We start from the raw sequence: 14,171 nt of genomic DNA on the forward strand, positions 1-14,171 counted from the left end.
GCTGTTCTGCAGCTGCAACTTTGAATAATGTGAAGGATCCCTTAACTGGCTGAATAAACCAAAAGAGATCATGTTTGTCTGGGGTGAGCTCACACAAGGCCCCATACTAGCACCTTTCCTGCTGGCCTGCACTCACATCAAGGTCAAACCAGGCCTGAGCGTGATTACATCACGTAGACCTCTACCCCCTTGAGGTAAAGACAGACACAGATAAATCAGCAGCACTCAGAGAGCTCAGGTCTAAACGCTGCTGAAGATGCAGCTCTCTGCAGAGGATGGAGGCCGAGGTCGGGGCAGAGCTCTGCTTTCCACAGCTCCTCAACTCCTCCTGCAGGAAGCCCACACCTCACTGGTCTGAAGCTGTGATCCTGAACACTCTGCTCTCCTTCGTCTCTGTGCTCACTGTGACTCTCAACCTGCTCGTCATCATCGCAGTCTCTCACTTCAGGCACAGACTTCTCTTTAAAGTGGTTTAAAGGTCGATGAATGCAGATGTGAACTTTGAGATGAATCTTTGCAGCTCAAACTGAATAATGCTCCATCTTTGCATACTTGTTGTAATAATGCTCACTTTGAAATGTGGACTCTGTTGTTTTAATGATTGCCTCTTCCTCTGCAGGCAGCTCCACACTCCCACCAACATCCTCCTCCTCTCTCTGGCTGTCTCTGACTTCCTCGTGGGCTTCCTGCTGATGCCGGTGGAAATCCTCAGACAGACATCCTGCTGGGTTTTTGGTGACCTCATGTGTTCTCTGTTCAATGATGTTACTTACACCGTCACTTCTGCCTCTATCGGAGGAATGGTTCTGATATCAGTGGACCGTTATGTTGCTATCTGTGACCCTCTGCGTTACAGCAGCAGGATCACAGAGAGAAGAGTTACAGTCTGTGTCTGTCTGTGCTGGTTCCTGTCTCTCCTTTACAGCAACCTCCTCTTAATGGATGATCTTGTTGAACCGGGCAGGTATCGTTTATGCTACGGAGAGTGTGGGATCTTCATTAACTTCATCGCAGGAGTTTTTGACCTTGTTGTGACGTTTTTTGCTCCCATTACTGCCATCATAGTTCTGTATATGAGAGTGTTTGTTGTGGCTGTGTCTCAGGCTCGTGCCCTGCGCTCTCAGGTGGTCACAGCTGTAACACTCAAGTCTTCAATGACTGTGAGAGCAAAGAAGTCAGAGCTGAAAGCAGCCAGGACTCTGGGTGTTCTTGTAGTCGTGTTTGTGATTTGTTTATCTCCGTATTACATCGTCAGCCTTGTAGATGAGAATGTGCTGAATGCTTCATCTATGTCTTTTGTGATCTATCTGTTCCTGATTAACTCGTGCATCAACCCTCTGATTTACGCCTTGTTCTACCCCTGGTTCAGGAAATCTCTTAAACTCATTGTTACTCTTCGGATCCTGCAGCCGGGCTCCTGTGAGACCAACATCCTGTAGAGGGACTGTGGAGGTCTAAGCTGTACGAAGGACGTAGAAATATAATGAAATGAAAGCAATGCTTTTTTCTTTTCCAGTCTGACTTTCATGTGAATAACCAGCCTCACATTCAGGATTTAAAGTGGTTTCATCATACCAGGGGTACATGTGTCCTTTTTCTCTCAAACACAGCTTCACTGAAGAGACAAGCACTTCACTCTTTCTGTCTAGGGATCCTTTATGAGATAAGAAAGCTGAAGAGAGGCAGGGAATGACATGCACTAACGGGGAATGGTCGATGAGGACTAAGGCCTCAAAATATGAGGCAGCCCTGCAAGCACCGGTTCACCTGTTTCATGTCACTTTGAATTCAGCATGCATGTCAGGAATGGAGAGTCTTGTTTGTTGTTATCATGTGAGAACACGATCAAACCAAACACAACAAAGCACCGTCTGAAATCTTTAATTCTCCAAAGAAGGATGAGCCATGCATACTTTCATGAACCATCATGTCTCATATGAAATACAAAACTCCTGTTCTCCTCCAGGTGAGAGGAAAAGAGTCACCATGTTTGAATTGTGTCATTATGGTTCGAGTCACACCAAGCACCAAGACGTCTCTCTGTGAGGCAGGTAAACTTATATGAATCTTTTTTTTTTACTGTATGAGCTTTAGATTATTTCTATCCCAAGAAAGTTGACTTTAAAATGTTGAAATCACTGCAACCTGAGGTGTGAGTGGCAAGGACAAACTTCCTTTAACAGGCAGAAACCTCCAGCAGGACCAGACTCATGTTAGACACTCATCTGCTGAGACTGTGTTGGAGAGAGGGATAGAGGCAGATGAAGAGAGAGAGAGATGATAGTGGGGAGATGGATAGTAGTAGTTGTAGCAGCTTGAGTCTGGACCACGTCCACAGCAGCAGAGATCCAGAGGAACCTACGAGACAAGGGAGCTCAGGGACTCCAGAAAGATCTATGGTTAGGAACTTTAATGGGACAGGAAGAGTTAAAGTGAGAGACAGGCAGAGAGAGGAGAGAGAGGGGAAGACAGGATCCCAGTGTGTCAGTTTAAGCCTATAGCAGCATAACTAAGAGCTGGTCCAAGCTTGAGCCAGCTCTAACTATAAGTTTTTACATTTACTCTTCCCGCCTCGCCCGAAAAGCCCTGTGCATAGCAGGCGAGCCCTCCCACCCGTCTCACAGCCTCTTCTGCCTGCTGCCATCAGGAAGGAGAATATGCATTCTCCAGGCCAGAACCAGCAGACTGAGGGACAGAGTTATCCACCATTATATTTATTAGCTTACTTCTTTTAACTTTAGCTTATCTTTTTCTAGCTAGGTCTTTTTCATCCATTCTCTTCGTCTTGTGTGTATTTCCTATGTTTATCAGTTGTTGTCATTTATCAAATTCTCTGTATGTCTGGTGCATACTGCAGTTTTTAACAATAAAGAAGACTTTGACTTTATCAAAAGGGAAATGTTTGGAGCCTACTCTTAAAAGTAGAAAGGGCGTCTGCCTCCTGGACCCTGACTGGTAGGTGATTCCAAAGGAGAGGGGCCTGATGACTGAAGGCTCTAACCCCCATAGTGCTTTGAGAGACCATAGGTGTGAGTGGCATTGCACCCCCCGTATGTATGAGAATGAGATGAAATAAAATCTTGATTCTTTGGGGGATAGAATTCAAAGTTGCAATAAAATGAAGTAAGTTGAAGTGCATGAAACTTTGAGAGGCTGTTCTGCAGTTTGATGGTGTGCAACTGCAACTTTGAATAACATGAAAGATCCCTTAACTGGCTGAATAAACCAAAAGAGATCATGGCCTGCACTCACATGATCACATCAAGGTCAAACCAGGCCTGCGCGTGATTACATCATGTAGACCTCTACCCCCTTGAGGTGAGGACAGACACAGATAAATCAGCAGCACTCAGAGAGCTCAGGTCTAAAAGCTGCTGAAGATGCAGCTCTCTGCAGAGGATGGAGGCCGAGGTCGGGGCAGAGCTCTGCTTTCCACAGCTCCTCAACTCCTCCTGCAGGAAGCCCACACCTCACTGGTCTAAAGCTGTGATCCTGAACACTCTGCTGTCCTTCGTCTCTGTGCTCACTGTGACTCTCAACCTGCTCGTCATCATCGCAGTCTCTCACTTCAGGTAACGTTTATCATCTCATTTTAACACTCACTGTTGAGTTTTATTAACAACATCACATACGATGAAGTCTTCTCTTCCTCTGCAGGCAGCTCCACACTCCCACCAACATCCTCCTCCTCTCTCTGGCTGTCTCTGACTTCCTCGTGGGCCTCCTGCTGGTGCCGTTGGAAATCCTCAGACTGACATCCTGCTGGGTTTTCGGTGACCTCCTGTGTTCTCTATTATATGGTGTTTCTTTCACCGTCACTTCTGCCTCTATCGGAGGAATGGTTCTGATATCAGTGGACCGTTATGTTGCTATCTGTGACCCTCTGCGTTACAGCAGCAGGATCACAGAGAGAAGAGTTACAGTCTGCGTCTGTCTGTGCTGGTTCCTGTCTTTCCTTTACAGCAACCTCCTCTTCATGGATGATCTTGTTGAACCGGGCAGGTATCGTTTATGCTACGGAGAGTGTGTGATCGTCATTACCTTCATCGCAGGAGTTTTTGACCTTGTTGTGACGTTTGTTGCTCCCATTACTGCCATCATAGTTCTGTATATGAGAGTGTTTGTTGTGGCTGTGTCTCAGGCTCGTGCCCTGCGCTCTCAGGTGGTCACAGCTGTAACACTCAAGTCTTCAATGACTGTGAGAGCAAAGAAGTCAGAGCTGAAAGCAGCCAGGACTCTGGGTGTTCTTGTAGTCGTGTTTGTGATTTGTTTCTGTCCGTATTACATCGTCAGCCTCGTTGATGAAAATCTGCTGAATGCTTCATTTGTGTCTTTTGTGATCTATCTGTTCCTGATTAACTCGTGCATCAACCCTCTGATTTACGCCTTGTTCTACCCCTGGTTCAGGAACGCTCTTAAACTCATTGTTACTCTTCGGATCCTGCAGCCGGGCTCCTGTGAGACCAACATCCTGTAGAGGGACTGTGGAGGTCTAAGCTGTACGAAGGACGTAGAAATATAATGAAATGAAAGCAATGCTTTTTTCTTTTCCAGTCTGACTTTCATGTGACTTATTATTATTATTATTATTATTATTATTATTATTATTATTATTATTATTATTATTATTATTATTATTATTATTATTATTATTATTATTATTATTAATTTTCAAAAGAAGGATGAGCCATTCATACTTTCATGAACCATCATGTCTCATATGAAACACAACACTCCTGTTCTCCTCCAGGTGAGAGGAAAAGAGTCCCTGTGTTAATGGTCTGAGGAAAAGATGTGCAACAGAGATCAGGTTTGAATTGTGTCATTATGTTTTGCATTGAGTCACACCAAGCACCAAGACGTCTCTGTGTTAGGGAGTTAAACTTATATGCATCTTATATGTTACTGTATGAGCTTTATGTTATTTATATCCCGAGAAAGTTGACCGTAAAATATTTAAATCACAGCCTTCAGTTGAAATCTTTGGAATAATGACAGAGGATGAGAGTGTTGCAGATGTACATGATCCTTAGGAAAGTAAAACATTTCATAATAAAGTCAAATAGTTGAAAATGTCTGCAGAAGTTCATTTCTTTTCTTAACATTTGTGATGCAACATGTGCATGTTTTTGTCTGCAGTTGCAGGAATACTCTCCAGTGTGTGAGTACAGAAAGTCTCTGTGGGAGGATTGTGCAACAGGTTCATGATGAAATGAAGACAGCCCCAGTGACTCTGAAAGATTTGTTGTTGTGATTGTTAGGTGGAAACCTTAAATCTAAATCTAGTCATCACTTCCATCTGGTTTATTATAAAAGATACAACGCCAAGATTTAATTCAACGTCCTGAATCAGTCCATTGATCCTCTCATAACATGTGTCTGATTTATGAATGAAGAAGATAAAACATGTGCAATGAGAAGAAATGCAAAGGCAGTAGTGCCACCTTACAAGCTGAGGTTTGTCCATAACATCACTTTGAATAAGAGAACATTTGATTTGTATGAACTCAGATCAACAAGGATCCAATAGGAAAATAAATTTAGAGAGGAGATCTCAAAAGTGTTTCATTCATGTCTCCGAGTCAACAATGAGATCTGTTTGAAAGCAAAATGAGACTATAGCTTACAGTGGGGCAAACAAGTATTTAGTCAGCCACTGATGTGTCAAGTTCTCCAACTTAGAAAGATGAGAGAGGTCTGTCATTTTCATCAGAGGTACACTTCAACTATGAGAGACAAAATGAGAAAATAAATCCAGGAAATCACATTGTAGGATTTTTAAAGAATTTATTTGTAAATTATGGTGGAAAATAAGTATTTGGTCACCCACAAACAAGCAAGATTTCTGTCTCTCACAGACCTGTAACTTCTTCTTTAAGAAGCTCTTCTGTCCTCCACTCGTTACCTGTATTAATGGCTCCTGTTTGAACTGGTTATCTGTATAAAGACACCTGTCCACAGCCTCAAACACTCAGACTCCAAACTCAACCATGGCCAAGACTAAAGAGCTTGGTCTCCTGTTTTTTTGAGCACAAACTTTAAAGACCTTGGGGACCTCTTAGACCAATATATGTTGATGAACAGAGCGTAATATGTCACCTTCAAAACAGCTCTCAGGAACAGATGGGCGACGTCACGGATACTGCGTCCATATTTTATACAGTCTATGAGTGTGACAGACAATACAGGGATGGTATGGATCTGTTCATGGGGGGGGTCGGGGGTCAGCGTGATGCAGTCTGTGGCCTTCTTTACTGTTTAACAGTCTGATGGCGGTGGGCTCAAAGGAGCGTCTGAAGCGTTCAGTCTTGCACCGTGGTGTAATGATGCGCTGACTGAACGAGCTCCCCATCAGCCACAGCTCATCATGGAGAGGGTGAGAGGGGTTGTCCAGGATGGCTTGCAGTTTGTCCATCATCCTCCTCTCAGCCACTGACTCCAGACTGTCCAGTTCTAGGCCAACCACAGAGCGGGCCTTCTTTACCAGCTTGTTGAGCTTGCTGGCCTCGCCCGTCTTGATGCCCCCCCCCCCCCCCCACAGCACATAAGCTGTCATTAAAAGATAAAAGCGCTTCTTAAAGTTCATCAAATATTTAATCAGCTTTGTCTCACCGTCACATTTCTCCAAAGTGTAGAGGAAACACAACAAGACCGTGTCCTAACGTGTTCGTCTGGAGGTAAAAACCAAAGTAACATCAGAAGACGTAAAAAAAGCCACCGAGCAAAGTGACAGTCATGTTTTCAATGATTCTCTCTTCACATCTTCATCACCTGCTTGTGTTTCCTGTGTATATGAGAAAGTGTGGAGTAAAGCCATGACCGGCTCTCAGTTATTATCCGACATAACCTCAGTCAAAGCTCAGGCCAAGCTGCCCGTGATGAAACTATCACATTAAAACTTATATCCACAGATCAAACTTGTGTCAGATAATATCAGGGAGGGAGATCACTGAAGGACGCGAGCTCTCTGTAATGTGAAATATAAAGTGTGTTTCCTGTAAACATGAAACACTGAAGGGAGAACGTCTGAGAGAGAGAGATGATAGTGGGGAGACGGATAGTAGTAGTTGGAGCAGCTGGAGTCTGGGACGTCCACAGCAGCAGAGATCCAGAGGAACCTACGAGACAAGGGAGCTCAGGGACTCCAGAAACTCTTTTTAATCAGTCATTGTTCAAGACGTGAAGTAACAAGTCTGTCATGATGTTGGGAATGCCGCACAATGATGCAACATGTCTACATTTTCTACATGGTGCTTCATTGGATGGTCTTGAGGAACACTTGCTGCATTGTACTACCTGTGTTTTTGAGAATCTTTGGGGGTTCAAATTAAAAGTTGCAATAAAATGAAGTAAGTTGAAGTGCATGAAACTTTGAGAGGCTGTTCTGCAGTTTGATGGTGTGCAACTGCAACTTTGAATAACATGAAAGATCCCTTAACTGGCTGAATAAACCAAAAGAGATCATGGCCTGCACTCACATGATCACATCAAGGTCAAACCAGGCCTGAGTGTGATTACATCACGTAGACCTCTACCCCCTTGAGGTGAGGACAGACACAGATAAATCAGCAGCACTCAGAGAGCTCAGGTCTAAAAGCTGCTGGAGATGCAGCTCTCTGCAGAGGATGGAGGCCGAGGTCGGGGCAGAGCTCTGCTTTCCACAGCTCCTCAACTCCTCCTGCAGGAAGCCCACACCTCACTGGTCTGAAGCTGTGATCCTGAACACTCTGCTGTCCTTCGTCTCTGTGCTCACTGTGACTCTCAACCTGCTCGTCATCATCGCAGTCTCTCACTTCAGGTAACGTTTATCATCTCATTTTAACACTCACTGTTGGTTTTATTAACAACATCACATACGATGAAGTCTTCTCTTCCTCTGCAGGCAGCTCCACACTCCCACCAACATCCTCCTCCTCTCTCTGGCTGTCTCTGACTTCCTCGTGGGCCTCCTGCTGGTGCCGTTGGAAATCTTTAGACAAACATCCTGCTGGGTTTTCGGAGACCTCATGTGTTCTCTTTTCATTGATTTTTCTGTTGCTGTTACTAATGTCTCTATCGGAGGAATGGTTCTGATATCAGTGGACCGTTATGTTGCTATCTGTGACCCTCTGCGTTACAGCAGCAGGATCACAGAGAGAAGAGTTACAGTCTGCGTCTGTCTGTGCTGGTTCCTGTCTTTCCTTTACAGCAACCTCCTCTTAATGGATGATCTTGTTGAACCGGGCAGGTATCGTTTATGCTACGGAGAGTGTGTGATCGTCGTTACCTTCATCGCTGGAGTTTTTGACCTTGTTGTGACGTTTGTTGCTCCCATTACTGCCATCATAGTTCTGTATATGAGAGTGTTTGTTGTGGCTGTGTCTCAGGCTCGTGCCCTGCGCTCTCAGGTGGTCACAGCTGTAACACTCAAGTCTTCAATGACTGTGAGAGCAAAGAAGTCAGAGCTGAAAGCAGCCAGGACTCTGGGTGTTCTTGTAGTCGTGTTTGTGATTTGTTTCTGTCCGTATTACATCATCAGCCTCGTTGATGAAAATGTGCTGAATGCTTCATACTTGTCTTTTTTGATCTTTCTGTTCTATTTTAACTCGTGCATCAACCCTCTGATTTACGCCTTGTTCTACCCCTGGTTCAGGAAATCTCTTAAACTCATTGTTACTCTTCGGATCCTGCAGCCGGGCTCCTGTGAGACCAACATCCTGTAGAGGGACTGTGGAGGTCTAAGCTGTACGAAGGACGTAGAAATATAATGAAATGAAAGCAATGCTTTTTTCTTTTCCAGTCTGACTTTCATGTGACTTATTATTATTATTATTATTATTATTATTATTATTATTATTATTATTATTATTATTATTATTATTATTATTATTAATTTTCCAAAGAAGGATGAGCCATGCATACTTTCATGAACCATCATGTCTCATATGAAACACAACACTCCTGTTCTCCTCCAGATGAGAGGAAAAGAGTCCCTGTGTTAATGGTCTGAGGAAAATAGGTGCAACAGAGATCAGGTTTGAATTGTGTCATTATGTTTTGCATTGAGTCACACCAAGCACCAAGACGTCTCTCTGTTAGGGAGTTAAACTTATATGCATCTTATTTGTTACTGTATGAGCTTTATGCTATTTATATCCTGAGAAAGTTGACCGTAAAATATTTAAATCACCGCCTTCAGTTGAAATCTTTGGAATAATGACAGAGGATGAGAGTGTTGCAGATGTACATGATCCTTAGGAAAGTAAAACATTTCATAATAAAGTCAAATAGTTGAAAATGTCTGCAGAAGTTCATTTCTTTTCTTAACATTTGTGCTACAACATGTGCATGTTTTTGTCTGCAGTTGCAGGAATACTCTCCAGTGTGTGAGTACAGAAAGTCTCTGTGGGAGGATTGTGCAACAGGTTCATGATGAAATGAAGACAGCCCCAGTGACTCTGAAAGATTTGTTGTTGTGATTGTTAGGTGGAAACCTTAAATCTAAATCTAGTCATCAATTTCATCTGATAGATACAACCCCAAGGTTTTATTTAAAGTAATGTAAATATTTTATTTCACCTTATTTCATTTATTAATTAATTCATTTATTATTTGTTCAAATTTTCATCACTTTTATTTTATTTTATTCATTTATTTTAAGCATAGCATCTTATTTTCTTTAATGGTTTAATATTTGAGTTTTTTATTATCTTAGTCATTTATTTTATTTTGGTGAGTTTAACTTCCTGTGTTGAGTTTTAACATCTTATTTTTCCTCCAGTGTTTTTCATTAAGATATCATGAGAGAGTTTCCTCAGTTTGTTCAGAAACTTCTTTTTTATTTTTCATTTATTTATTAATTTTTTTTTTATTGTTGTTATTATTATTGTTGCATATACTGTGTTCTTAACCTTAGGTTTCAGGGGTGGGTTTGGAGTTGGGGCTGGGGTTGGGACTAGGATGGGTGCATTTTTAATAATATATTTATATATATATATACCCTTCTTTTTTTAAATGTATTCTGTTTGAAGTTGTTTTTATGTACAGCACTTTGTGTTACAATGTCATTGTATAAAAAGTGCTTTATAAATAAAGTCTGATTGATTGATTGAATGATTTATTAAATCAGTCCATTGATCCTCTCACTACAAGTTTATGCTTCATATGAGGAAGATAAAACATATGCAGTGAGAGACTCCACATGCAGGAAGACTCAAGGTTTTTAATGCAAGGGTCAAATAAGAATGAGAGCAGACGAATGATGATGCGGGACTGCAACCTTACAAGCTGAGGGTTGCACATAACATAGCTTTGAATAAGAGAACATTTGATTTTTTCATTCTATTATTAACAAAGACCCAACATCAAGACCGGATCAGATCCAGTCCCATCTTCCAGGACAGGACTCAGTCTGATCTCATCTTAATCCACCATGAGCAGAGCACTTTGCAGCATTTAGCAAGTTACAGTGGCAAGGACAAACTTCCTTTAACAGGCAGAAACCTCCAGCAGGACCAGACTCATGTTAGACACACATCTGCTGAGACCGTGTTGGAGAGAGGGATAGAGAGAGATGAAGAGAGAGAGAGAGATGATAGTGGGGAGACGGATAGTAGTAGTTGGAGCATGTTTTTATTTCAGAGAGGCAGTTTGTGATAGTGGAGTGTGTTACAGTGGTTATGAATTTGGTTGAAATATACAGTCATGGCCAAAAGTTTTGAGAATGACACAACTATTAATTTTCACAAAGTCTGCTGTTTCAGTTTTTATAATGGTAATTTGCATATACTCCAGAATGTTATGAGGAGTGATCAGCTCAACTGCAATTAATTGCAAAGTCCCTCTTTGCCTTGAAAATGAACTTTATCACCAAAAACACATTTCCACTGCATTTCAGCCCTGCCACAAAAGGACCAGCTAACATCATTTCAATGACACACAGGTGTCACACACATTAACACAGGTGTGGGTGTTGATGAGGACAAGGCTGGCGATCAATCTGTCATGATTGAGTGACTGGACACTTTAAAAGGAAGATGGTGCATGACACCATTGTTCCTCATCTGTTAGCCATGGTTACCTGCAAGGAAACACGTGCAGCCATCATTGCATTGCACAAAAAGGGCCTAACAGGGAAGTTTATAGCAGCGAGTAAGATTGCACCTCAGTCAACCGTCTATCCAATTATCAAGAACTTCAAGGAGAGAGGTTCAATTGTTGCCAAACAGGCTCCAGGGCGCCCAAGAAAGTCTAGCAAGCACCAGGACCGTCTCCTGAAGGTGTTACAGCTGCGGGATCGGGCCACCACCAGTGCAGAGCTTGCTCAGGAATGGCAGCAGGCAGGTGTGAGTGCATCTGCACGCACAGTGAGGCGAAGACTTTTGGAGGAAGGCCTGGTGTCAAGGAGGGCAGCAAAGAAGCCACTTCTCTCCAGTAAAAACATCAGGGACAGACTGATATTCTGCAGAAGGTACAGGGACTGGACTGCTGAGGACTGGGGTAAAGTCATTTTCTCTGATGAATCCCCTTTCCTGATTGTTTGGGGCATCTGGAGGAAGGCTTGTTTGGAGAAGACGAGGTGAGCGCTACCATCAGTCCTGTCTCTTGCCAACAGTGAAGCATCCTGAGACCATTCATGTGTGGGGTTGCTTTTCGGTCAAGGGAGTGGGCTCTCTCACAATCTTGCCTAAAAACACAGCCATGAATAAAGAATGGTACCAGAACGTCCTCCCAGAGCAACTTCTCCCAACCATCCAAGGGCAGTTTGGTGATGAAGAATGCCTTTTCCAGCATGATGGAGCACCTTGCCATAAAGCAAAAGTCATAACAAAATGGCTCGGGGAACAAAACATTAAGATTTTGGGCCCTTGGCCAGGAAACTCCCCAGATCTTAATCCCATTGAGAACTTGTGGTCAATCCTCAAGAGGCGGGTGGACAATCAAAAACCCACAAATTCTGACAAACTCCAAGCATTGATTATGCAAGAATGGACTGCCATCAGTCAGGATTTGGTCCAGAAGTTGATTGACAGCATGCCAGGGAGAATTGCAGAGGTCTTGAAAAAGAAGGGTCAACACTGCAAATATTGACTTATTGCATGAATTCTGTGTAATTCTCAATAAAAGCTTTTGATACTTATGAAATGCTTCTAATTGTATTTCATTATACCATAGAAACATCTGACAAAAACACCTAAAAACCCTGAAGCAGCAGACTTTGTGAAAATGTAATATTTGTGTCATTCTCAAAACTTTTGGCCATGACTGTAGAGCTGGATGTCATCAGCGTAGCAGTGAAAATGAAGGCCATGCTGACGGTTGATGTTACCAAGGGGGAGCAAGTAAATGATGAACAGGAGGGGACCAAGCACCGAACCCTGGGGGACGCCTTGAGCCAGAGGAGCAATGTTAGAGGTGCAGTTGTTGGTGTAAATGAACTGTTGACGGTCAGTGAGGTAGGATTTCAGCCAGGAGAGTGCAGTTCCAGTGATGTTGATGGTGTGCTCTAGCCGGGAGAGAAGAATCCAGAGGAACCTACGAGACAAGGGAGCTCAGGGACTCCAGAAAGGTCTATGGTTAGGAACTTTAATGGGACAGGGAGAGTTAAAGTGAGAGACAGGCAGACAGAGGGGAAGACAGGATCCCAGTGTGTCAGTCTAAGCCTATAGCAGCATAACTAAGACCTGGTCCAAGCCTGAGCCAGCTCTAACTATAAGTTTTTACATTTACTCTTCCCGCCTCGCCCGAAAAGCCCTGTGCATAGCAGGCGACCCCTCCCAGCCCGTCTCACAGCCTCTTCATGCCTGCTGCCATCAGAAGGAGAATATGCATTCTCCAGGCCAGAACCAGCAGACTGAGGGACAGAGTTATCCACCATTATATTTATTAGCTTACTTCTTTTAACTTTAGCTTATCTTTTTCTAGCTAGGTCTTTTTCATCCATTCTCTTCGTCTTGTGTGTATTTCCTATGTTTATCAGTTGTTGTCATTTATCAAATTCTCTGTATGTCTGGTGCATACTGCAGTTTTTAACAATAAAGAAGACTTTGACTTTATCAAAAGGGAAATGTTTGGAGCCTACTCTTAAAAGTAGAAAGGGGGTCTGCCTCCTGGACCCTGACTGGTAGGTGATTCCAAAGGAGAGGGGCCTGATGACTGAAGGCTCTAACCCCCATAGTGCTTTGAGAGACCATAGGTGTGAGTGGCATTGCACCCCCCGTATGTATGAGAATGAGATGAAATAAAATCTTGATTCTTTGGGGGATAGAATTCAAAGTTGCAATAAAATGAAGTAAGTTGAAGTGCATGAAACTTTGAGAGGCTGTTCTGCAGTTTGATGGTGTGCAACTGCAACTTTGAATAACATGAAAGATCCCTTAACTGGCTGAATAAACCAAAAGAGATCATGGCCTGCACTCACATGATCACATCAAGGTCAAACCAGGCCTGAGCGTGATTACATCACGTAGACCTCTACCCCCTTGAGGTGAGGACAGACACAGATAAATCAGCAGCACTCAGAGAGCTCAGGTCTAAAAGCTGCTGGAGATGCAGCTCTCTGCAGAGGATGGAGGCCGAGGTCGGGGCAGAGCTCTGCTTTCCACAGCTCCTCAACTCCTCCTGCAGGAAGCCCACACCTCACTGGTCTGAAGCTGTGATCCTGAACACTCTGCTGTCCTTCGTCTCTGTGCTCACTGTGACTCTCAACCTGCTCGTCATCATCGCAGTCTCTCACTTCAGGTAACGTTTATCATCTCATTTTAACACTCACTGTTGAGTTTTATTAACAACATCACATACGATGAAGTCTTCTCTTCCTCTGCAGGCAGCTCCACACTCCCACTAACATCCTCCTCCTCTCTCTGGCTGTCTCTGACTTCCTCGTGGGCCTCCTGCTGGTGCCGTTGGAAATCTTAGACAAACATCCTGCTGGGTTTTCGGAGACCTCATGTGTTCTCTTTTCATTGATTTTCTGTTGCTGTTACTAATGTCTCTATCGGAGGAATGGTTCTGATATCAGTGGACCGTTATGTTGCTATCTGTGACCCTCTGCGTTACAGCAGCAGGATCACAGAGAGAAGAGTTACAGTCTGTGTCTGTCTGTGCTGGTTCCTGTCTTTCCTTTACAGCAACCTCCTCTTAATGGATGATCCTTGTTGAACCAGGCAGGTATCGTTTCTGCTACGGAGAGT

The 14,171-nt window shown here is 43.4% G+C and overlaps 3 protein-coding genes across 3 annotated transcripts; all 3 read left to right on the forward strand.

Annotated features, from left to right (window-relative positions):
* Nucleotides 1-275: 275 nt before the first annotated feature.
* Nucleotides 276-1,689, forward strand: LOC117820502 (trace amine-associated receptor 13c-like). Its single transcript, XM_034694303.1, has 2 exons — nt 276-448; nt 620-1,689. Exons 1-2 carry the CDS (start codon nt 276-278, stop codon nt 1,437-1,439), a joined length of 993 nt encoding a protein of 330 aa, XP_034550194.1. The 3' UTR covers nt 1,440-1,689.
* A 1,710-nt stretch (nt 1,690-3,399) lies between these two features.
* On the forward strand, nt 3,400-4,545 carry LOC117820537 (trace amine-associated receptor 13c-like). The gene is made up of 2 exons (XM_034694354.1): nt 3,400-3,572; nt 3,658-4,545. Exons 1-2 carry the CDS (start codon nt 3,400-3,402, stop codon nt 4,475-4,477), a joined length of 993 nt encoding a protein of 330 aa, XP_034550245.1. The 3' UTR covers nt 4,478-4,545.
* Nucleotides 4,546-7,625: 3,080 nt separating this feature from the next.
* On the forward strand, nt 7,626-8,770 carry LOC117820530 (trace amine-associated receptor 13c-like). The gene is made up of 2 exons (XM_034694347.1): nt 7,626-7,798; nt 7,883-8,770. Exons 1-2 carry the CDS (start codon nt 7,626-7,628, stop codon nt 8,700-8,702), a joined length of 993 nt encoding a protein of 330 aa, XP_034550238.1. The 3' UTR covers nt 8,703-8,770.
* Nucleotides 8,771-14,171: the final 5,401 nt, after the last annotated feature.

Source organism: Notolabrus celidotus, chromosome 10, assembly GCF_009762535.1.
Source record: "Notolabrus celidotus isolate fNotCel1 chromosome 10, fNotCel1.pri, whole genome shotgun sequence".
NCBI lineage: Eukaryota > Metazoa > Chordata > Actinopteri > Labriformes > Labridae > Notolabrus > Notolabrus celidotus.

What these genes read in the sequence shown, in the direction of transcription:
- LOC117820502 (XM_034694303.1), top strand. Translation starts at nt 276, where the DNA reads ATGGAGGCCGAGGTCGGGGCAGAGCTCTGCTTTCCACAGCTCCTCAAC. An exon ending in ATCGCAGTCTCTCACTTCAG is followed by an intron (nt 449 to 619) that starts GCACAGACTTCT and finishes CTTCCTCTGCAG; the next exon opens with GCAGCTCCACACTCCCACCA.
- LOC117820537 (XM_034694354.1), top strand. Translation starts at nt 3,400, where the DNA reads ATGGAGGCCGAGGTCGGGGCAGAGCTCTGCTTTCCACAGCTCCTCAAC. An exon ending in ATCGCAGTCTCTCACTTCAG is followed by an intron (nt 3,573 to 3,657) that starts GTAACGTTTATC and finishes CTTCCTCTGCAG; the next exon opens with GCAGCTCCACACTCCCACCA.
- LOC117820530 (XM_034694347.1), top strand. Translation starts at nt 7,626, where the DNA reads ATGGAGGCCGAGGTCGGGGCAGAGCTCTGCTTTCCACAGCTCCTCAAC. An exon ending in ATCGCAGTCTCTCACTTCAG is followed by an intron (nt 7,799 to 7,882) that starts GTAACGTTTATC and finishes CTTCCTCTGCAG; the next exon opens with GCAGCTCCACACTCCCACCA.